This window comes from Ochotona princeps, unplaced genomic scaffold, assembly GCF_030435755.1.
Source record: "Ochotona princeps isolate mOchPri1 unplaced genomic scaffold, mOchPri1.hap1 HAP1_SCAFFOLD_4906, whole genome shotgun sequence".
NCBI classification, from domain to species: Eukaryota; Metazoa; Chordata; class Mammalia; order Lagomorpha; family Ochotonidae; genus Ochotona; species Ochotona princeps.
In genome coordinates this window covers 621-28,403 of record NW_026700243.1, presented here as the reverse complement: position 1 = coordinate 28,403, position 27,783 = coordinate 621, and the positions used below count along the sequence as shown (strand labels likewise).

General features: G+C 37.6%; 1 protein-coding gene across 1 annotated transcript; it reads right to left on the bottom strand.

Annotated features, from left to right (window-relative positions):
• On the bottom strand, positions 1-27,783 carry LOC131479288 (myosin-A-like; the record flags this gene model as incomplete). Its single annotated transcript, XM_058659816.1, is given in 10 exon segments — positions 1-137; positions 8,276-8,330; positions 8,332-8,417; positions 10,573-10,743; positions 13,661-13,759; positions 17,029-17,308; positions 19,748-19,803; positions 20,962-21,065; positions 24,447-24,607; positions 27,556-27,783. Coding segments are annotated over 10 exon segments (1,377 nt in total), but the record flags the coding sequence as incomplete, so codon positions are not given.

Below are 27,783 nucleotides of genomic sequence, written 5' to 3'. Positions count from 1 at the left end.
AGCACTTACCCGAGAAAATACAATCTGAATGAATGCCTTCTGGAGCTTTTCGTTAGTGATATTTATAAGCAACTGTTCGAGAGAGTTATGCTGGAAGACCTCGAAGCCAAAGATATCCAGCAAACCTATCACGATTTAGCAGCCACATGCACACACATAAAAAATAACGGAAGCTATTGATAAAATACATATAGTATGATAAAATAAGAGAGACAGAAAGACGATGACTAATGATATAATGATGCTCGTTGCTCACAAGCATGCAGCACAAGTAGTTTGGAGAGCTATTATTAAGTGTATCCACCCCCAGACACACAGAAACAAATTCCCGGTCGCCCTCGCTCTCTGTTCATAGTATTATATATACGCATATGTATGTGTGTATGTACGTATATGTGTATATATATATATATATATATATATATATATATACTTGCACATACATATATGCATATGTCTATTTATAATTATATATACATACATCCATTCGTGCACAGAAAACATTGTAAGTTTTTGTTCGTCTGGAGGCGTTATACAAAATGTGATACGTGCATATAACTATTCTGATATATGTGTATATGTCTACATATATACATATACATCTATATATATAGATATATATGTATATAGAGAGAGATGTATATGCATACACGTAGACAGGGATAAGATACATATATATATATATACTATATGTATGTGAATGGAGGTATGTATGTATGTTTGCATGCAATATATGTGGGCATATATATATTTATATATATGTATATATAATAGATACAGTTATTCATGTGTGGTTGCAAGAACAATCGTCACGATAGATTAATGAGCCTGGGTCGCCAACTGACACAAGTGAACGACCAGGAAATACAAACATCAATAATATACCCACTTAAATGTAGTCTCCCTCTGTTTTCGAACACTATGACGTCCGGTGGCTGCAGCAATAGAGAAGATATCCACTGAAGTATGTGATCCCTCTCTTTATATGGACACTTAGACATCCACTGTGTATATATACATGTATGCGGCCACAGAGAAGATATTTACTCAAATAGATTACCATCTATTCATGTTTATTAAGTTGTATATGTGTGCTGCACCGACAGGATATCCTCTCAAATATATTCTGACTTTGTTTATGCACCTTAAGATATCCGTTGTATGTGTATTACTGAATATTAATACGATATATACTCAAGAGATATTCTCCTTCAGTTCAAGTGCAGTATTTTCATTCGCTGTATACACATATATATATATATATATATATGTATTTATACCGACATGCGTAACATGCATGAATACGTACATACAGATCTACAGTCACATATATATATATATATCAATTCAGTATCTATGCATATATATATATATATATCGACATGCGTAACATGCATGATAATGTACATACAGATCTACAGTCACATATATATATATATATATATATGTATCATAATTCAGTATCTATGCGTATGCATATACATATATATATATATATGTATATATCGCCATACATATGTATACATGTATGCATCAACAGGATGTCCTGATGAAGATATCACTCAATTCCGTATGATGTACACCAAACACAGTTGCAGTACATGTGTGTATGCATGCATTTGCAGAGGGAGGTGTCTTCTGCCCCGCCTCCACTTGTACGCATGCATTTGCCCGCATAGAACCTCCACATACGCGTCTTTGACTAACTGATCCTAAGCAGACATACACTCTCTTCCAGTTATTCACCCTTCAGGCGAGCACACTCTTGTAAAGCTCACAACATACACGCACAAATGAAGCACGGCAGCATTTGCAGCTCCATTACGACGCACAAACACGCATTTACGTACTGCTGCAACTCCGATACGACATATGTACTCACAAATTCTTTCTTACTCCGGTACGACACATACGCGCATAAGCGTATTGACTCTACATACGTCTAATGTTCCCTCGTGTGTTAACTGAAGTGTTTCTTCCATACACAGCTACAAGTGTGTAGCTTACTACATATATACATACATATATATATTTATATACACGTATAGGATAGTACATATATATATATATATATATGTATAATGTAGTCCACACATACACAGACAGACAGAGACACACACACACACACAGAGACATACATAGGACTGCTTTTCTGCTTTAATCGTAGCTTTCCCGAATTATATACAGTTTTATACGTATAACTCGTAAACGCACACACGCACACACACAAACACACACATAGAAGAATGCTTCTACCTGCCTGCCTGCGAGCGTAAGCTAATGAGCTGCACCTAGTACATGTATATGTATATATATATATATATAACAGACAGACTCTGTAATACGCGTGCACATCATTGATTGTTAATATATAGAGTAGAATAGTAAAGACGTGCTACGCAAGCGCACAGGAGTACTTCGATATTTCTTCAAGCCTTGAGTAAGTATGCTTCTATGCTGCACTTGAAAACACAATAATTATACGCCTCCATATCAGTTTTTTTCTTCGTGAGTAGTGCCTAGAGCGTGAATTGAGTAGATTTCATACACACATGCGCGAAGGATTACTTTGATGTGGTCTACCACTATGGAGCGTATGCCTACAGGTATACACTTATGGGACTACTATGTATGCAAATGTATGTATGTAAATATATGTATGTAAATGTATGTATATATGTATGTATGTATATATTATATATATATGTATATATGGGTGTATAGTGGGGGTGGTAGACACATATACGTGTCTAAAATGGGAGTAGCTATTAATGTATATATGTATAGAGGGGTGAATGTATATACATGTATGTGTTTCTATGGGATTGAATATATACATATACGTGTATGGTGGGAATGGATATATACATGTATGCCTTCAGTTGTAGTACGTATATACATATATGCGCATATTGGGGGTAGTTTTACATCCATATACGTGTATCGTGGGGGTAAATATAAATATACATACATATTTGTGTATAGGTACAGTAGATATATATACGTAAATGTGTATGGGGGAGTGTATAGTGGGGGTGGATATACATACGTATAGTTGTATAGTGGCGATGTACGTATGTATACATATATATATATATGTATAGTGGAGGTGAATACATACACGTATATATATCCGTCCAGTGGTAGGGTATATATACGTATACGTGTATAGTGAACGATGAATACAGGAGTATAATCATATATATATAATACGTATACAGTGAACGATGAATATAGGAAAATATTTATATATATATAAATATAATACCATCCCGATAATTATCATCTTCCCTCGTTTTGTACACATGCAGTGTATATGTGTATACATACATGAAGGGGTGAGCACACGGTGCTTACGCTGCGACAACACATACACGTGTTCTCCTACGTCAGGCGCCCTCTATCCATAGGAAATAAATAGTTGTCCTGATCTTTCTCACTAACATATATGCTGTAATATAAATTTTCTCTACCTTGTTTCTCCAGTATATACATGTACACACATACATATATATACATATATATATATTTATTATACATATATATATAAGTATACATATACACACATGTATACGTATACATACACATATACAAATAATCCGAGTATTCCTCACTGTACTTCAAATCTTTGAATTCTCTCCACGCTATTTCCCCCGTATATATATATATATATACATATATATATATATTGGTAATAATAGAAGACACCGTCTCAGCGTATTTTACCGGTATGAAATATACATTCAGTTTCTCTCTGCGTGATTCTCTCCGAGCATCTACATGTATATATACACTTACATACATATACATATACATTCATATACACATATACATATACATATATATATATATATATATATGTCTACATGTGCATCTGCATATATACATGTATATATGTATGCATATCCATAGAGAGAAGTAGTATTGTAGGACGTGAATGACACACAACAGGGAGGTGGGGCAAGAAAGCGTGTGATTAGACGCGCTGTTTACTTGCTGCTTTTTTTATGGACGAACGAAGTGTGTGGTTGTGTGCTGGTGGCCCTCATGCATGCAGCCAAGGAGCTGGTTTCTTCTTTCCTTCTGTTTCTGGCGGCATCATGGGAGTATACATTACTAGTACTAGTAATACCACTACTACTACTACTACTATCATTATCATTATTAGCATCATTCCTAGTGTCATTATTAATGTTGTGTCTGGTAGTAGTTCTACCATCAGTATCTACATCACCAGTTGTGCTCTAATTGATATCAGTAGTAGTAATGCTATGATTATTAATACCATTATTGACATTATTATTAGCAGCAGTAGTAGTATTGCTATTGGTATTAGTATCATTGGTAATAGTATTAGGATTATTTATTTTACTACTACTGGTAATCTTATCATCACTATTATTATTAGTGGAAGTAGTATCACTACTACTACTACTAGAGTTATTCTCATTTGTATTATTATTTGGGTATTACGAGTACTAGTATTATCCCTAGTATTGCTACTAGTAGTAGTATTTTCATCAGTATTACTAGGATGATTTGCAGTATTACTATCAATCTCGTTATCAAGAGTATTACTAGTGGTATTCATCCTAGTAATATTGTCATTATTAATACTATTGTCATTATTAGTAGTAGTATTATACTGGTATAATTATCATTGGTAGTATTACCACTAGTATTCTTATCAATTGCATGATTTTCACTAGTATGACCAGCACCAACAACAACCGTATACAGGAAGTCTTCTTTTTTTGCTACCACAAATATGTACGAGTGTGCCAAGAGTAACAGTCACTGTAAATGTATTTAGCTTGATTTGTCCTTCTGCTGCTATTACAAGCATGTACGAGTGTGCTACTAGCAACAGTTATTACATATGTATTCACTCTGCTTTCTCCTAGGGTTGGTACGTGAAGCCTGGTGTAGTTATGTTACTAGCAGCAATGACAACAGATTCAGCATGTTTTCTCTTTGATTTCCTGCTATTACATATGCATGTATTAGTATATTACTAGCAACAAGTAGGTACGCTCACACGCTTATTAGTACCTACTACCAACAACTACATATGTATTCAACGCGCCTTCTCTTTGTGTTCTTGCTATTATATATGCATGTATATGTACATTACTAGCAACAACTAGGTACGCCCACATGCTTACTAGTATCTTACTACCAACTACTACATATGTATTACGCGTGCGTCTCTTTGTGTCTTTGCAATTATATATGCATGTGTATTCGTATCTAATCAGCAAGCATTACTTACCTACTTGGTGTGCTTGCTCTGTTCTGTAGCTGTGTCACTAGAATGTACCTGTCTGCTGTTACTAGAGGAGATAATACACGCGTGCTCCATGGCTCCATCTGCTGCTATTATATGTGTATATTACTTTGTTTCCAGCAGCTATTACTCACGTATTCGCTGTGCCTGCGTGCTTTGTTCTCCATATAAGTACGTATTAATTTGTAATTCTGAGCAACACTTACTAGAATTCTCACTGTGTCTCTCTCTCCTGCTTTATATATACATATATATATTTATATGTAGTATTCAGTGTGTCTATTTCTTTTGGATATCATATGTGTGTATACTTACATAAAGTATTCAGTGTAACGCTCTCTTTTACTACTATACATATATATACATAGTATTAAGTGTGCCTATCTCTGTGTTGCTATCATATGTATGAAAATATATAGTATTCTGTGTGCCTCTTTCTGTGGTATCATATACATATATATATACATATATATATATATGTAGTCTTCAGTGTTCCTCTCTCTGTTGCCATAATACATATACATTTATATATGTATATATAGAGTATTCCTTGTGCCTCCTCCTGTTGCTATTATATATATATATATATATGTATATGGGCGTGTGTATTGTTGTGGAGTGGAGTAGCACCTACTACTCACACATATGCGACTTCCGTCTGGCAACATTATACGCTAGTACCATTCTAAGTATGCAATACAGTGTATACTATAAGTGTGTAGTACTGCTAAACTTTTTAAGCATGTACTACTGTGAACATTGAAAGTATGCTTTTATTGCTTACAGAAGGAGCATGCATTTCTTTCAATATTGTAAACATGTATTACTAGTAACATTACGAGCACGTACTATACTATTAGCAGTGTGTCAGTACATCATACAGTTAACACTGTAAGCATATACAACTGTGGACATCCTACTCTGCTAGCGTTATATATATATATATGCATGTGTTGCTGTATACATTGAAGGCATGTAATAATACTGTAGATAGTAATACTCGTATTACTAGTGGAGATAGTACGTGTTGATGTTGAAATTGTAAGCTTGTATTACTGTGGACACTATATTGTGCAAAGACTATATATTCATGTGTTTCTGTATACATCGATAGGTTGTATTACCGCAGAACGCTGATGGCGCTATTGATGGAAAATACACGTTGCTGCTGCTGCTAGTAGTAGTAAAAGTAATACAAAGTACTAACGCTAAACTGCTGCAGGCGTGCACGCAAAATTGCTGCGGGCGTGCAGCTCTCCCTTCTACTATTATAGAGTGGCAACTACTAGCTGATAATATATGTATATACAGTTCCCCCTCACCTACAGAGTAGAGTACTGCTAGTTGATAATACTACTAGTGATAATATATGCATACACACATATTTCCCTCAGACACATAGTATAGTACTACTAACTGGTAATATATTCATATACATTTCCCCCTCAAATACACAGTAGAGTACTACTAGTTGATAATATATGCATATACAGTTCCCCCTCACCTACAGAGTAGAGTACTGCTAGTTGATAATACTACTAGTTGATAATATATGCATACACACATATTTCCCTCAAACACATATTAATGTACTCGTAGCTGGTAATATATGTATATATCCCCCTTACATACATGTTACAGGAGTATTTGTTGACTTTGTATATGCATACATTCCACTCACATAGGAGGGACCGCTTAATTTTCGTAATTTTCATATACACGTTTTTGTATCATTGCAGCTCTGGTAGGTTGTAATCATTACTCACAAATGTGTTGTAAGTTATCGAAGCGTTGGATACTTCGTTTAAGACGTTAAGCAGTATAGTAACTGTAATAGCGAAAAGTCGTAGTGATTGCAATCACTTACGTACATTCGCAGTGCCTCGTCTCGTCTTCCCATATTACTACTATACTCTATTGCTATCAATATTCTCAATATATTACTATTGTAGCTGTGGCCACAGCGTATATAATTACCCACACACACACATGTTGAAGAAGCCCTCTAGGGCTTGTACACTTTAAAAATAGAGACACACAACATATTAATTAAAATAATATGAGTAATATAAACAATAATAATACCAGTAATGTTGATAATAACAATACTAATAGAACTAATAATAATGTCAGTGATAATAATAATAATATTACTACTAAAGCTACTCGTACAACTACTGTAATGGACTACGTAGGCTCCGAATCTTCTTCATTTTGATACTACTCAAATCATATAATAGCATTGTCATTATTATTATTATCATCATCTTTATTATAATTTAATCACTATTATCATTATTAGCATCATTATTATTATAATTGTTATAGTGTTTAGTAGTAATATTATTATTATTACAGGTAGTAGTATTGTTATCATTGTTACTATAATATTTTGTATTATTACTATTATTATCAGTATTACCAGCATTATTACTATTATGGTTTCAAGTGCTATGATTATTATTAGCATTATCATCATAGCTCTCAATATTATTATTAGCAGTGGTAGTAGTAGTAGTATTATTATTATAATTTGCCTATCGCAGCATAACTATTACTAATAGCATTTTATTTTAAGTATAGTTTTGAGTATTATTATTTGTATTAGTAAGAGTATTGTTCTTATTCTTACTATTGTATCTAGTCGTAATATCATCAGCAATATTATTATCACTACAGTCTGAAGTCACAGCATTAGTATGCTTATTATTATTACTTGCGCGCAGTATTTTATTATTACCATCATCATTATCACTATAGTTTTCAGTAGTAGTTGTTGTTGTTGCAATAGTATTGTTGTTGTTACTATCATAATAGTATTCAGTATCATTTTTATCACTATCGTTACTATATTTTTCAGGTACTATTATCATTAGTAGTATTCTTGTTAGTACTGTAGTTTTTGGCACTACTATTATTATTGTTACAATAGGTCTAGTATTATTTTGGGTATTACTGTAGCGACTTATAATTACCCACAAACTTGTCGAAACCATCGGGGGGGTTGTATCCTCTGATTAAGACGTAGTACAATCCAGTCAAAAGAGTTTTTCGTAAAGCGCCTTCGCAAGAGAGTCGCGATTTACTTGTGCTTTAGACACTGACACCGGACTTTGAATTTCTTGATTGCCTTATTACGACACAAAAAGACAGAAGAAGAAGAAAAAGAAAAAAAAAAGCATACAGTGGGGGCGAACAATTCGACCTATCACAACAACAACGGCAACACAGAAGACTATTATGCAGGTCAATAGAGCAACAGGGCCACCAGACGTACGCGTGAAAAAACAGGCAACAGCAGCAACACCCAACGACACAGAAAGAAGTATCAAGTACACAAAGCATACAATCTTTCATAGAGCTAATACATACTTATATAGGTATACATATTCTCTCTCACGTGAAGGAGTAGTGGTAGGAGTAGACGGACGCAGTTGTTATGATGAAATTTGCTAGAGGAAGAGGGTCTTTCAACACACAGTCGAAGTTCTTGTACAGACACAGTGCAACAGGAGGCATGTGTAGTACTGCTCTTGTTTATGGAGACGTGAATTCACACATCTACACATATATGCATCACACAACTGCGAACACATTTCTACCCCAAGCGCACTCCTAGAGACAGTATCTCTCTCTCTGCACTGTTCCTACCCGTTCAAAGCACAGACATATGAGAGTAACAAAGATAGCCAGGGAGACAGACAACATTGGATGTAGTAAAATGAGAGCCTAACACCTGTATATATATATACATATTCATGTTTACCATTACATATATATATACATATATATGTCCATACATATCTATAGATGTATGTATACTTTTGAATAGAGTTGGTTTGCAGTATCAACATCCATTCAGAATACAGCTCAGTCAGTGGCTTGTCAGATTATTCACTACACAAAGTCCGATAGCGACTGTGTGTATATCGTATGAGAGCTTTACACGTGTACGTATATACATGCATAAGTACGTATATATATATACGTCTATGATTTATTGTTAACTGCGAACTGTTTGTAGCTTTCCACACGTCTAAGCGGTACATCTCACTCAATACTCGACAACAATATTTACTAGAGCACGTGGGACACATACTATACACATACAAAATATATATATATATTTAAAGATACCTATGTATGATAAGAGCGTTATACGTTTATATATATATATATATACGTGCATTATATATAACAAGATAGACATGTAGTAACACACTGTTATTCATATAGTATTTGTAGACTCAGTATGTATTTGAGGTGAGACGCAACTATTAGCCAGCAACATTATTACGTATATCTATATATATATATTTTCTATTTGTGATTTAGTGTTAGCTACATATCGATTGCGACTTTTTATTGGCTACAACACACTGAATAGCAAACGACATTATGTACTGCGCATACACATATATAATGTCTATGTGTGCTTTAGCGTTGACTATGCATATGATTCGTAGATCTGCTGTGTACTTATGGTGCAGCTCGCTTAATTGCCAACAAAATTATTTATTACATATATATATATACATATGTCTTTTATATATATATATATATATATGGTTTATCATTAACTATACATACTATTTTTAGATTTAATATGTAATTGACCTACAGCTCACTTAGTTGCCAGCAACATTATTCGTTACCTCTGGTCAGCGTTTATAATACATCGTATTATATACTCGAACCATACATGTCTACGTACGATATACATACACTCAAAAAAAGTTGAAAAGTTGGTCTGTGGGCAGAAAAGAGCGTCTGGGTAAAAAATCCTTTGAAAGGCTGATTATTTTTGCTTTTCTTCTTTTATTTCTCCTATTACCTTGTTTCCCCACTATTTTTTCTGCTTGGTATATGTGTATGAGTCTGTACTCGTGTAGTATACGTGAGTATGTCTTGATGTACATACGCGTAGACGTGAATATTTACCCGGCCCTGGATCGCAGATGTACGTAATTAAGACGTATATACATCAGAATGCCAGCTAGGCATATAATTCACATAGGTAGAATGGGTAAGGTTCATACGTGTTAATAGCACGCAGGGTGTATATACACCAGATTGTGCCTGCTAGGCCTGGAGTTCACAGAGGCAGGCAAGGTCGACATCAATTAGTGACACGCAGGGTGTACGTACACCCCAATACGCCAGCTACGCCTGGAATTCACATACGTAGGGCGGGCACCGACACCAAGTGACACGCAGGGTGTATATACAGTAGAATGTGCCTGCTAGACCTAGTGTTCATAGAGGTGGGCAAGGTCTACACGTACCAATGACACGCATGTTGAAGAGAAATTCCTTTTCGACAATTTTGGAGTCAATAAAGAGCAGCTCGCAGCACTGCGATAAGAGTGCCTTTTTCTCTGGCGTCAAGTCGGCGGCGTCTGGAACGCCTTCCGTCTCTTTTTTCTGGAATTCGACATTCCCCAACAGAAGTATACCTGGATGACACAAACACACATTTCTTCCAAGTTTCAAACAACTGGACCTGTTGCGCTTTAGCCGCTCTTGGAAGCGCCGTCTCGTCGTCTTCGTCGTACAGACAGCTCCCGAATAATTCACTATCCCTCTTCGCCACACACACGAGGACGGACGACTATTCTCTTTTTCAGCATATATATATATGTCTATCAATATGTGTATATCAGTATATGTATAGATATATATATCTATATATAAGTGTAGACGTGTATATACGCCTATTAAGGTGTCTTTTCTGTGAACAGACTTCCTTAGAACTTGCATGAATGATATACAAAGAGAACCGAAAATAGACACGTGCAAGTTATGCACAGAACATAGTACATTTACAGTTGTACACACATGCAGCCACATAGACGTGTATGTACAAGTGAACACGTATGGTCTATCTCGTCACATAAAATTCTGTGTTTGCAAGAGCTCCAGCTACTAGACGAATGACGCACATATATAATCGAGAAACAGAAGAACTCTAACGCACGAAGTAGTACATATGTGCTCATATATAGCATGTGCACACGGAAAACAAACGAATGTATGTATAAGTGCACATGTGTGTTCTATCTAATACGAAGGCTCTTGTTTGTACAACGAGAAGAACTTCATTGAACGAATGACACAAACAAATGGTATACATAGACAGACGAGGTCTTACAAAAACTATATAAAGCATAACTACATATCTACTGCTACGTGCATACACTTATGCACACATGTTTACATGGTACGTGACCACGTATGCATAGTCAGGGATGTCTATGTCGCTGTAAATAGCGAACTGGGTGACCCCAGAATATACATATATATATATGAGAATACTTATACACAAGTGCATATATACATATATACTTGTATGCTTTACTGTGTACTGTTACATTTATACGTATATATATATATATATATATATGCACGGCGGCACGGCACTGACATATACACACAAACATACATACACGTGTAGGTACGCAAGAACCAGAGGTGGGCCCCTGAATGAGTCACAGCATCTCTCTGTCCATTTGCGTGTTCATATGCTCTGCGTACATATCATCATGGATATCATATATACACGCAGAGAGCCAGACTCGTGGAGAACGAGGAGGCATGCAGTCAGAAGGCCCCCTCAGTCCGTCACAGCATCTATACACAATGCATAGGTCTATCAGTATGTGTATATCAATATACGTATGGATATATACATACATATATATATATATATGTATATATATATATATATATATAAATGTGTAGACGTGTATATGTGCCTATTATGGTGTCTTTTCCGTGAACAGACTCCCTATATGCATTACTACGTGGACTACTCTTCTCTTCAAACGTGCGTGCATACACCAGGAAAGATGCACAGACATTACAGACACAGAGGCAGGCAGCCCGTAGCGGCCTTCCACTCACTGACAGCCTCTCAATGCGCATTAGTATTTCTCCACATGTCGGCCCACCACTCCATCGAAACGCTCATACAGCCACGAAATGAAAGACGTACACATAACACAACACAGAGGCATGCAGCCAAAGGGGTTTTCTCTTCTGCGCAGCAGGCAGGCTGAGCCCCTCCTCCTTTCAATACAGAAGGCAACCAAAAAAAACCCCACACTTCAATACATGCAACCGAAGACACCGCTTGCTTACGTAATACCGCAGGCAGCGAAGACGCTTTTCACTTGGTGTACAGCAGGCAGCCACAGCGCTCCCTCGCTTACGTACAGCAGGCAGCCACAAAGCGCACTCGCTTACGTACAGTACGCCGCCAAAGGCAGCTCCTGCTCACGTACTACAGCAGATAGCCAGAGGGGCTACTCACGTGGGTTTGACAAGCAGCCACAGAGCCCCTTCGCTTACGTACAGCAGGCAGCCACAAAACGCACTCGCTTACGTACGGCAGACAGGCCGAGGGGCCCTCCAACTTATGTACAACAATCTTATGAAAGCTCTGTGTTCTTGAACTTTTCTTTCGCCCTTTTCCATGATGTGCGCTGACATATGCGCCCACCGTGCAACAGGCAGTAAACTGATACAGACAAAAAGCTGTATATCTAGCTACTTGTCTATTTAGTCTTCCTCTCTTTTCCTCTCTCTCTCTTCCTATATGTATGTATATACTTGTATATTTCCATACATATATACCTCTAGATGTACACCATAGATAGACATATGTATACTTACCTCAAAACTGATACCGACAGAGAGCTGTATACATATCTACCTATCTATCGACCTCTCTCTATATATATTTACTTATATATATGTGTGTATATAAATACATATATATATGTATACTTACTCACAGTTACCGTTATTAAAAAAAGCTATGCCGTTCGTATCCTGGGTATGTTTGCTCTTGTATACGAAGCTGCTGTCTACGCCACAAGTCTATCCTTATATATATCTCTACGTAGACACGCAACTTAATGTGATAAGGTCTCAACAATTCTGACGAGGAACTGCGAAGAATTACACGGAAGACAGCGTAGACGTTTGCATAGATATATATATATATACATGTAGAAGTGTGTATACGTTCTCTGAAAACGCATATATATGCAGGTTTGCCTATATGCGTGTACATATATATACATACATATACATATTTACAAATGCATATTACTGCAACCGAACACATGCGCGCCCCCCGACATGCAAATATATAATATATACATATATATGTATATACAAATACATATACATAGATACATACATATACATACATATACATACATACATACAATGTATACGTTAATGCATATTGCTGTGTATAAACGCGCTCATATATATATATATATATATTTGTGTATGTATATATGTAAGAATGACTCTACTTAGATAGTACATGTAAGTGTCTACTCATAATACGAGTATACATACCCGAAAGAATAGACCAGATGGAGTTGACTTCATCCGGCCGGAAGTTCATTTTCTCGAACGTTTGCCCCACGACGCGGAAGTCGGCAGCGTCGTCCGTGTCTATGATCCCGTTACACATACATACACAGATCCACACACACGCACATTCACAGACACACACATGTGCACACACACATACACACAACCACAAATATATATATATATGTATATATTCTCACGTACACACATACATACACACACAAACACACACACACACACACACATGCATGCACATACACATGCATACATATGCACATACAGACACATATATATACACACAGATACATATAGAGACACAAGTATACGTACATACAAACACACACACACACACACACACACATATATATAAAGAGACACATATACATACACACACATATATACAGACGCACATATACATACACAGACACAGACAGATATGTATAAAGACACACATATATATCCACACACAAACATATGTGAAGATACATATATACATACATAGATACATAGATACATAGATACATACATAGACACATACATACATACATATATGTATACATACATACATATATACATACATACATATACATACATACATATACATACATACATATACATACATATACATACATACATACACATACATACATATACATACATATACATACATACATACACATACATACATATACATACATATACATACATACGCATACAGACATACACATACATAACATACATAACATAACATACATAACATACATAACATACATAACATACATAACATACGTAACATACATAACATACATAACATACATACCATACATACATATATATATATATATTTAGAGAGAGAGAGAGATAGACAGACAGACATACACATACACACACATATATATGACGACACATACAAACATACACACACGCGCACACACATATACATACATATATGTATATATGTATATGTACATATCCAAACATACGTAGGCACACACAGAGGAGACGCACGCATGTAACACAGCCCACAGTTACATGTGAAAAAAAAAACCAAATCTTGACTTCACATACACGAACATTTGGATGGTCGTCTATACACAAGAAGGTAGATATACATATACAGACGGGGGAGACGTAACGCATATATGACATTGCCGTATCTCACAAACCCCATAATGAAATTCCCCACCACACCACACGCATATTACTAGAGAGGCGTGCAGGCAGGAGGCGAATGAAGAAGGAGCAAAGATAGTCACCATCGACATACTATATATATATCTATATGCGCATTTAAGCACACCAATATGCGTTTTTGTATATATATATATAATACATATAGGGATAAGTATGTATGTATGTATGTATGTATGTATGTATGTAAGCATTTGTGTACACATACACATAAATATGTATATGTGTATATACATAGTTATGTATGCAAGAACAGCGGGCAAAACGAAGAATGAGAACTGATAGACACAAAGCATATACAAAAATATATATATATATATATATATGCGCATTCAATTACACCATCATGCGTTTGTATATATATATATATATATATGTGTATGTACGCAATCGTGTATACGTACATACGTTTGTATGGAAGAACAGATAAATGTACACGTATGTGTATATATATATATATTCAATCACACCAGCATGCATGTTTATATAATATATATATATATAGCTGTGTATGTAAGCGTTTGTGTATACATAGTATACATACATATGTATGAAAGAAGAATGGAACACAGAATTTCGCTAAGTATAAAGAGGAGAGACACCGCGGGAGAAAACCAGAAAAAGAGAACTCAGAACGTAGTCTCTGGATGGCTCGAGGGTCCTCAACACACCCCAGTTGCTACGCGCTCATAAGTGTGTGCAATTATACCTGTATGTCAATGTAGTGTAGATCTAAGCACACACTAGATGAAGAGCACCAAGGGCAAAGCGTAAACAGAAGATATTTGTGTAGGTACGTATGTGCATCTGTGTGGAGAATATATATATATATATATATGGAAGACTGATACGTGTGGAAGGATGTGTGAGACACACAGAGATTTCAACAAGTATGCCATGGGAAGAGCAACAAGTATTGACATGAAGTATATATACCACGTTAACAACTGGGGAGAGGCGTCCTTAATAGTTGCTGTATGTGGATGACTAAAAAGACAAACACAGAAACGGTGGAACAGGTGTGAGAGAAAGAGAGCGATGTCAGCGCATATGTGTGGAGGCTGGCTTTGTAAAAAAACATTGAGAGGGAGAGAGAGACACGTCAACACGTGCGCGCCTATCGTGATCGCATACATGGAGAGACAGAGACAGAGAGATGTCAGCGTATGTTTGTGTGTGCAGGGTGCATTCGAAGACATGAAATGAGAGAGAGAGAGAGAGAAACACACGTCAGCATATGTGTGTGTGTGTCTGTGTGTCTGTGTGTGGGTGTCCGTACTGCAGTCGAAAACATGCGGAAAGAGAGAAAGAGAGATGTCAGTGTCTGTGTGTGCATAATATGTATAATAACATGGGGGGACAGGGAGAGAGAGATGTCAGTATATACATATATATACATGTGTGTGTGTGTGTGTGCGCATACTGTACTGAAACACACAGTTAGCGAGATACCAGCATATATGTGAGCATAATACAGAGAAAAACGTGAGGACAGACAGGGATAGAGATGTCAGCACCTATGTCTACACGTATGATATGCAAATCTAGTGTGTGTGTGTGTGTGTGTATATGTGTGTGTGGCTGGGTGTGTGAGTGTGTGTGTGTGTGTATGTGTCTATGTGTGTGTGGCTGGGTGTGTGAGTGTGTGTGGCAGGGTGTGTGTGTGTCCATGTTTGCGTCTGCGTGTGTATGTGGGGTGTATGTGTGTCTGTCTGTATGTGCACGTGTGGAGTCTACGTGCGTACACACACACATATACATATACACACATACGCTGAGACACACACCTCTCTTTTTTCCCACGTTTTCCAGAACAAATAGCCCACACACACACACACACACAAAGACGTACATGCTGACATGTGTGTGTGTGTGTGTGTGTGTGTGTGAGTGTCTCTCTCTCCTTTTTTGTATATGTTTTAAACTCCAATATGCACATAGACACATACACATACACACAAGCCTATGCAGTGTGGAGCAGGTGTGTGTTTTTCGTATTTTGTTTACGCATAGAAATAAGGCCCGCCACGCATATAAATATATTTGTGTACAGGCAGACGAGAGGAGGTATCACCGACGTAACGTATGTGAGTATGTTTGCCAAATATAAGACTTCAGGTATGATAAACAAACAAAACAGGGGGATAGATCACTCTTACTTGGACAGAGGTAGCATCCACTACCTTTCAAATAGACATACTCGTCAGGGCGTAGAAGGTGTAATGTGGTCTTGAGGGAAGTAGATGCTCCACTCAGCAACTGGTAGAAGACGTGGTATGAACGCTCGTCTACCCCCAACTGAGTCACTCGCACTTTCTCCAGGAGAAAATTGCGAATGAAACCGTAAAGGATTCCACCTTCGGGTCCAACTTGGAGCTGCATGAATCTTCCGAAGCGACTTGAGTTATTATTTCGTGTCGTCTTAGCATTCCCAAAAGCCTGGAAAAAGAGTCACATACAATTCAAATGATGTGTACTTGTATGGTCTGAGTCACACGTCGGTAGAAGAACAACAACAGCAACAACGCTTACACCAAACAAGACACATGTACGTATTGCAACAACATATACTCGGTATATATACTTCACACATACACACAACATACATACAGAATATTTACTACACAACAAACGTACACAATATATACTACACAACACACGTATACAATATACACTAGACACATACACACAACACACGTATACAATATATATTCTACACACATATACACAACATACATACAGAATATTTACTACATAACACACGTACACAATATATACTAGACACATACACACAACACACTTACACAACATATATACTACACACATACACACAACACACGTATACAATATATATACTCCACACATACACACAACACACGTACACAACATATACTAGACATATACACAACACATGCACACAATATATATACTACACACATATATACAACACACGTATACAACATATACTAGACATACACACAACACACGTGCATGTTGAACATCTCATACCTAACACATGTGCATATAATACCACGCATATTCATATCACATGTACGTATGCACTAAACATACAAATCAAACGTGCATCATACGACATATACACATCCACCACCGTCATATGCTAGACAGACAGCGTCACACATTCAGAAAAATACACACACGCACACACACACACAAACAAACATCTCCATGTGCACATGCATACACAATCAAAGACAGACAGACACACACACACAGACACAGAGGCACAAACATACACACACAACCACACACACATGGACTTCAGAACCCAGGCATACGCCTTTCACACAAGTACAAGCATGTACACGCGCACACAACTCTACGAACAAGTAGCGCCCAGACAAAAAGGAGAGGGCACAAGAAAAAGAGAGAAAACACAGACGACTAACATTCTTAGGAACTGAACCGCCTCGTCGCGGCGCAGACGAAACAAAAAGAATTGCCCACAAAGAAAAGACTACGACGCCGTATGGGTGTAAACAGCATGAGGTCATATACGTGTACGCATGCGAGAGGACCATGTCTCTCTCTCTCTCTGTCTCTATCCTGAGCGTGTGTATTGAGAGGATGTAGGAACTTGGTGGCAGTGAATGCTGCTCCTACAACAGCTGAAAATTTAGCCTACTTCCTACACAAATAGACTGACTGAGAAAAAGCACGAGTGACTGCTAGCATATGATAACAGCAATATACTCGGAAGACCCTTGCAACAGTACGTATGCACGGAGGAAGAAACGTCAGCCTACCTCCTATACATACAGACAGAGAAAGATGAAGAAGAAGAAGAAAAGCTCAAGTGACTATTAGCGTATTAGAGCATCACTATACTCGAAATAACAACACAAGAGTACGTATCTAGCTGCTATACATACATATACATACATATATATATATAATAATATTTAGGTATATATATATATGCAACTGAACCGGATGGTGCCACAGGCGATAGGCTTACGGCTCTCACACGCTACGAAAGAGAAGACGGATATACGCTGAGAGCCACTCTCTAGTCAGTAATCTCTCTTACGAAGGAGTTAGAAGAAAAAGTAATACAACTGTACCCAAAAAGAAAAAGAGATTTCCAATTACCCCGAGTACAAAATGAGAGAACACAATCTCCAAAGGAACTTCGACCAGCAGCACAGAGCCATATACATATATATATATATACATATATACACATATATACACATATATACATATAAACCGAACTCAAAATAAATAGACATACCCTTTTATATATATATATCCATAATTTAAAAGAAATATATACATACATATATGTACAGATCCCCACTTGAACAGAAAATATCCATATATATATATATAACGCCAAGTCCCATAAGAGAGACATATATATATATCCCAAAAAGAAACGTATATACAGAACTCCAAACAATAGAAAATAGGCATATATATATGTAATGTATGTACATATATATATATATATATATCAAATTTAAAGGAAATATATATATATATGTATATATATAACTATATGTGTGGGCTTATACTCGATTTGGTTGCGCTGAAATATGTATCCCACATACAGTCCACATTTACATATGTGTGTAAACACATACATATATGCGTCCCTACATAAATACGTATATAAAAAACATACACATATATATGTATGCGTACGTACATGCATATACTACGTACATGCATATACTTATATATAGATATATGTAGATACCTGAGAAATCAAATATACACATATACATGTATGCACGTGCGTGCATGTATGTATATACATGAACGTGTGTAATGCATTGGACGCATATGAACGAAAGAGCGTGGAGGGGGGCGAAACAAAAGAAAATAGCGTCCACAAGCCGAAAGTTTAGAGACCTCGAGGATGGGGTTTGCTGCCATAACGGCTTCTTGAATTCGAATATTTCCTTTACCTGCGAAAAAAAGAAAAAGATGGTAGCAACAAGACAACAACATAACAAGAAAAGACACAGAGAGAGTGTGTGTGTGTATGCTCCAATGAAACGTAGTGGTTCTTCAAATATGTGTATATAGATGTACATACATACATGTATAAGATATATATTCGTACATACACATTTGGAGAGAGCCTTCGCCTGCAGAAAAACATACGGAGAGACGGTGGCCACAAGACACCAACAAAAAAACAGAAAGAAAGTGTGTCCCTCAATACAACGTGATTGACGCTTCATACGTACGTAGGTATATGTATATATATATACATTATATATATGCAGATATGGGTACATATACATGTTATGTGTATACAGTGATTACAGCTATAAAATCACAAGTACCTGCAATCTCAGTGTGCATCCGTACTTACTACGAATCTGTACACATCCTTTTTGGAAGGTGATGTACAACCACTCACTCCTTACACTATTACACACGCATATATATATATTAATATTATATTATATATATATTCATACGTATGCATATATGTATATACTCCATCATATATATATATATATATATATATATATATATATATATATTCTCACACATGTGTATATATATATATTCATAAATACGTGTGTATGTTCCACCATAAATATATATATATATATTCACACCTATGTATATATGAATTCACACAAATATAGATATATACATATTCATATATATATATTTTTACAGAGCTATATATATATATAGAATCTATAGAATAATTATGGAAGTTAACATGAACGGGTAAACATTAATTATACCCCTCTAAGGAAGGGAGCTCGTTGTCTACGACGACTATATGTGTCTATGCAGTTATACATATATATATATATACTCACCTCTAAACGAAATTACCTTTATAAAGCATGTATCACGTATGTTAAGTATACAATTATTTGCTGTTTTGTATATATATACATATGTATACATACATATGCATGAAACCCCCCTTGTAGAAGGTCATGATACTCTGCTTAATATATACATATATGTCTATATGTATAGATATATACACATATATATACATATACACATATATATATGTGAACATATGCAAACACATCTTTAGAGGGCCATAATGTGTTGGTTCACCCATGTATGTGTGAAGGGCAACTCACGTTCATTCTTCACGTATGCGAGGAAGGCCATGAGTTGCTTTGTTGCCTCAGTCTTCCCGGCTCCTGATTCGCCGCTGACAATTATCGTCTGACTCGAGTCGAACCTAAAAAAACATATCACACAGCCAGTCTCTGTGTCTGTGTGTATTTATATGTATGTATATGCGTATGTGTATATGTGTGGTAGTAATAGTATCTTGCACACACATATATATACCTATACTGCATGCTGTATATGCAGGGTGTGCACGTGGGTGTACGTGTGTTGGAAAGATTATATTGTGACACACAGTCACCAGGAAGTAGTCTGGTTGTATCTTGTGTGTATGTGTGTCTGTTTGGATGTGCGTATAATGTTCGGCGGGAGTGTGTGTGTATATATGTGTGTGCGTGTGGGAGGGGGTGGGGGGTGGGGTATATATATATCATGTCGTTGTGTGCGTGTGTCCTTAAACATGTGTCTTGCAGCTGAGATTGGGTGTACGTACGTGAATGTGGATGTACGTATATGTATGTATTTATATATATATATATATATATATATATATGTGAATGTATGTATAGGTATGTATTAGTATGTATATGTAAGTACCCGTATGTGTCAGTATGTTTGTGTATGTATATCTATGCATGGATGTATACGTATGTAGTAGTATATATGTGTATATATGTGTGTGTATGTATATGTATGTATCAGTATATATATATGGATGTGTATGTATTGATATGTATGTGTATGTACGTGTTTGTATGTACTAATGTGTATGTGTGCGTACATATATGCATATATTAGTATGTATACGGACAAATATGTATGTATTAGTATGTATGTATATGGTTGTGTATGCTTTAGCAAGTGTATGCATATATATTCATGTACTAGTGTATATGTGCATGTATGTATATGTACGTACATAATGCTCGCAGGGATGCACTGATACATTGAGATGTGGAGGGGCATTTGCATACGTGTAAAACACGTTTGTGTCTCTGAAAATAAGTTTACATAAGCCTCCTTAGAAGCTTTCAGAGAAATAAGCAGAGCCCAGTGTATCTTCTTCTTCTTTTATTGAATGCTTTCGACTTTTTTTTGAGTCGCTCGTAGTACGGCTGTGGCCACAAAACACATGCGCATGGACTGCTGCATGTATATATGTAAACATACACAAGCTACAAGGAAAGCGTGCATATATAGACGTCCTCAGCAGTGAGCAGCAGCAGCAGCGTCATCATCTACACAAGCACGTGTGTATGTAAGCATGTACCCATATATGCAAACATGCATGTGTATATGTAGGCATGTATGTATATACGTATGTATATATATATATTTGTGCCTATGTACGTATATTCGTATGTAATGTGAGTGTGCATGTGTGTGTGTGTGTATACACGTGTGTGTCGACACTCACATATATATATACACATATATATATATATATATAAAAATATATATGTATATGAGAAAGAGGTGTCTTTCGACAAATCCAGAGGCCTCACGGACTTTGATACTGCGACACTAAAAGATATCGAAGCACTTCACCATACACGTGATCTTGAGCGAAATCAAAGCACAAGGAATCGACAGAATTGCTGTTTCCCTCTCCGCGCGAACTCTCCATCCGGCGGTGGCGTTTGGCTGATGAATCCCATTCGTATATACATACATGTATATGTATGTATATATGTACATGTATGTATGTATATAAAGAGACAGATACGTATATGTCTTTCTATGTCGAAGGATATCAAAACCGTAGACAAGTTGTGTAATAATGCACTTCGATTGTCAGGATACACCAATTCTATAGAAAAAACTACACTGCACCATGTCAATTCTCAGGTACTATTGTATATATATATGTATATATCTATATATATCTATATGCAGCGCATATATATAAATATCAAACAAACAGAAGCTCTATATTTCAGCACGTTGAATGTGAGGATATTGTACTTTCTAAAATTCGTATATTCTATCATGTCAGTTGTATATATTTATAGGTATGCAGCACATATATCAAGGTAGTACTGAATACACAGAAAAGCTGTATATTTGAGCACGCTTAGTGTCAGGCTATTTTACATTCTAGAAATTGTATATTGAATAATGTCTACTCTCATGTACTGTTATATATGTATATATATATATATATATGTATGAATATGTATGCAGCACATATATTAGGGTAGTATTAAACATACAGATGTTGTATATTTAAGCAGGTTAAATATAAAGATATTGTACATCCTGCCAATCTTATATTGTACCATGACAAATACTACGAATAGACAGAACCCCTTCTACTGCACTGTTGTATATATACATACACATATATATATATATATTTATGTATATAGTATATGTACTTAGGTATCGCTACAAGAAGCCTCTATATAGAAGCATTTTCAATGTACAACAATTCAAAATGCTAACAGTTGTACAATCTATCCTATCAAATACCAAAAAAAGACGGCGCACCTTCTTATGTAGGGCTACATGTATGTACACACTATATATATATATATATGCTCGTGAAAAGGGTATGACAAGCCACAGAGGAACTTGTGTACAGAGTGGGGGATATGTCTGATGGGCAGTCACGAAGAGTCCACAGAATGTTTTCCTCGTCGCGAAAAAAGAAAGCAGACGAGAGAGATAAAGAATAAATTGAAGGAAAAGACAACACACGAAGAACTTCCCTCTGCTTCACTCTATTTGAGCTTGCAGTCTTTGGCCAGTCGCCCGCACATACAAGCACACAAAACATCTACATACATACATACATACATAACAAACGTACGCATACGCACATATCCACTCACAGACGCACCCACAGACATTCACACACCCACACAGGCACAAACTCCCATACAAAACACATATGCACACACATACGCACCCACGGAATTCACACACCCACGCGAGCGCAAACCGCCCCACACACATATACACACCCACAAAGATACACGTGGACACACATATACAGGCATACAGGCACAGACATATACATGCACACACATACACAGACATAGAGACACACACAAACACATATACATAGACACAGTCACACACCCACATACACACACGAGTCCCCCGCACACACACACACACACACGAGTCCCCCGCGCACACACACACACACACACACACGAGTCCCCCGCGCACACACACACACACACGCACACACACACACACACACGCACACACACACATACATACATACACACCCACAGACATATACATGCACACACATACACAGACATACAGACACACAGATATACATGGACATAGTCACACACCCACATACACACACACAAGTCACCCGCACACACACACACATACATACAGACCCACATACACACCATCATATACATACACACATACACACGCGCTACAGAAAGTTACTGTGTCGGGCAAAGGAGACGGGGTACAACTTATTTCTAAACAGACGGAGAGCTGCAGTAGCAGTAGAACTGACGAGTGAAGTCTTTCTAGGGCCGTGCGCGCGATTTGGAAGACATGCGGCTCCTTCGGTGGCTCTGGTGATGTACTCGCGTGATATTTCTGGATCCATTGCGGCCCTGTATTTTGTAAATCTCTGAAGGGATTCGTTGCAATTAGCAAGGGATCTGCAGTCGTCTTCAGCATGCAGTAAAAAGAAGGAAGCAAGTTAAAACAATACGTCGACTGCACCGTGCACACATACACCGGTACATACTCCTTTTCACAGACAGAGACACACACACACACATACATATCTACAAGCTGAGACAGGTATACCCCTACGGAGGCATACACATGTACATACACGTTCGAAATCGCCCACACGGGTCGAAAAAAACGCCCAAATACGAGGCATACACGCACAAACAGCACCATACATTCGACAGAACGGCCTTGTCGCCAGACACTTGCGGATCCGGATGAGTGAGGCTAGGCCTGTATGTGCGTATATATGCATCTATCCCCATGAAGACAAACGTACGAAGGCAATCGTTTGCAAGCTTGTGAATACGGTAAACGTGATCCTGAAAATACCTATACACATGAACGTACACAGTCATACATATACATGTAATACATATTTGTGTCTTCATATATGTGCATGTGTTTGTGTATGCACTTGTGCTGTTGTAGTTGCTGCTAGCTTCGTGTGACGCGAGACGAAAAGTTTGATAGTCGTCCCTTCGAGGGAGTTGTCTGCCTGTACAGAACTCAGGGTAAGTCCACATGAGAAAGTGTGTGTGTGTGTGTGTTTCTCATCACTGAGAAAGAGACAGAGCGGCGGTCTGCATGGCAGACCCACGCGTCAGAACACTCGGAGCAGAAAGTGCAGGTGCACTGCTTCCGGTACAGGCACAGCAGCGGCCACCAGCCACCAGAGCTTCTTGATAAGATACACATATATTATGTTCCTTTATGCGTAGACATGCGTGGTTGTGTGGACGTGGGGAAACGACGGTAGTCATCATGAATATATACGTATATACATATATACACATATATATATGTATATATGCACACATATGTATACACGTACGTAAATATAGATATATATATGTACATATGTATATATATATGCGGATAGGTAGGGTAAGGGCTGTGATGGAGGATATGCACGTGGCAACCGCCGCATCCATGCGTCTCTTGAGACTATATGTGGTGATGATTGGGTATGTGTGTGCGTGTGTGTATGGGTGAGTGTTCAGGTACGGGAGAGAGGACAGTTACGATGAATATACGTATGTACATATATATATATATATATATATATATATATATATATATATATATATGTATATATGTATTTATATATATGTACAAGCAAGTAGGATAGGGGCTGCTAGGTCGGACATAGACGTAGGAACTGCAGCACTCACACGCTTCTTGCTAAGATATATACATATATATATATATATATACATGTGTGTGTGTGTGTGATTGTGTGTGTGTGTGTGGGTGGGTGTATGGTTTGGGGCCGGGGAAGGGCAGTGGTAGAGTAATTATGTACCAGCGTAACAACCAGTTAAATCAGCAATAGTTTCTCAATACTTCTAGTTCTCTCTGTAATACACAACGCAAAAGACATTCAGTACTTCTACTTCTCTTTGTAATAGACGATGCAAATACTTTTAGTACTTCTGCTTCTCTCTGTGATAGACGATGCAAAAGACATTCAGTATTTCCACTCCTCTGTGGTAGACAATGTCCCACTGAGTTATAAATGTACTCCGACAGGAGTTGGTAACGCGGGAAATTTTGCAAAAGGCAATTTGTTTTCTCTCACGAAGGTCTTCATAGAGCTCTCTCGCTTAGTAGTAGTAGTAGTGGTAGTAGCAGGCGAAGCATATACAAGAGATCTGGTAGGCTAACCAGCCGTACGAAGCCACGTGTATTTGTGTGTGCACACACATAATCATATGTACATATTTCTACGTATCCCCGTGCGCAATCATCTACGTGTTGTATATAAGTATGTGTACATGAGCATATATGTATACATATACGTATGTACGTCTGAATACGGTTACTGGAACATATATATGTAAGCGTGAATAGGTTTGCATGAATATAATTTGGGCATATGCTGTAGATCTGAGTGTGTGACTCTGTACGATACGCATGTCTGTATGTATTTGTAAAAGCACGTCAGTATGTGCGCATGTAGACACACACATATACACAGCCACATCCACACACTACTCCCACAAATATACGCAAACCCCCTCAACAAAATTTTTATTGTCTCTCTCAAAGATGGTAATCCATTACTGTTCCCTGTCACGTAAAGATACCCACGCTAAAAAACTCGTGCATAGTTCTCTCTTTAGATCTCTCAAATCAAGACAGGCACGGACTGACGCGCCGCGACTAGGAATAATGAGGCCACCAAGCAGCTGGATCACACCCACCCTATACACAAACCCACCCCTACACACACAGCCACACATATGCCTACACCACACGGTCACACCCACACCGATACATACACACACAGCCATACATACACCACACACAATAAGATCTAAGCCCACTCCTACACACACACACACACGCCGACCCCTCCACCCCAGTACAAACAAACATCTACACCCACACGTAGACACATAGTGAGACATGCGCCCATACCGATCCCTACACCTACACATACAGTTATACCCACACCTTCACCCACTCGTACACCCGCCTGTACTCTCGCACTCACATTCACAAATACACTTACACTCATATGTACACGCACACCCACCCCAAATATACACACACACACACACACACACGCAGAGACCACACGTACATCAACACCTACACCCATAGCTACGCCAACACTAACTTTTACAGCCACCCCTACACACACCCACACCCACTACCTTTACACACATACAGCCACAACCACCCCTACATGCACACCCACCCCCCCACCCACATCTACCCCTACACACATACACTCACACCCACCCCTACAAACCTTGGTCCACAACTGCACTCACACCCACACATGCACCAACCCCCCTATACACATGCACACATACATATCCAAGACTAGACTTTGTGCACACTGCTTTATTCGGCCATATTGAAGGACTTACATAGATAAGATCTTCCATATACCTTGCCCGAAGAAAGTCAAGTACCGCTGCGCAGTTTTTATGGGCGAGATGGCCGATGTCCGGGATGCCTCTGATGTCGATGTCGAAGTTAGAGTTATATGCATCTTCAATTAATATCTCATAAGGCTGCATACGTCCATGACATAATAACAAAATACAGTGCACTTGGCAGACAGCAGCACCCAACTGAGAGACAGATGGCGGCAT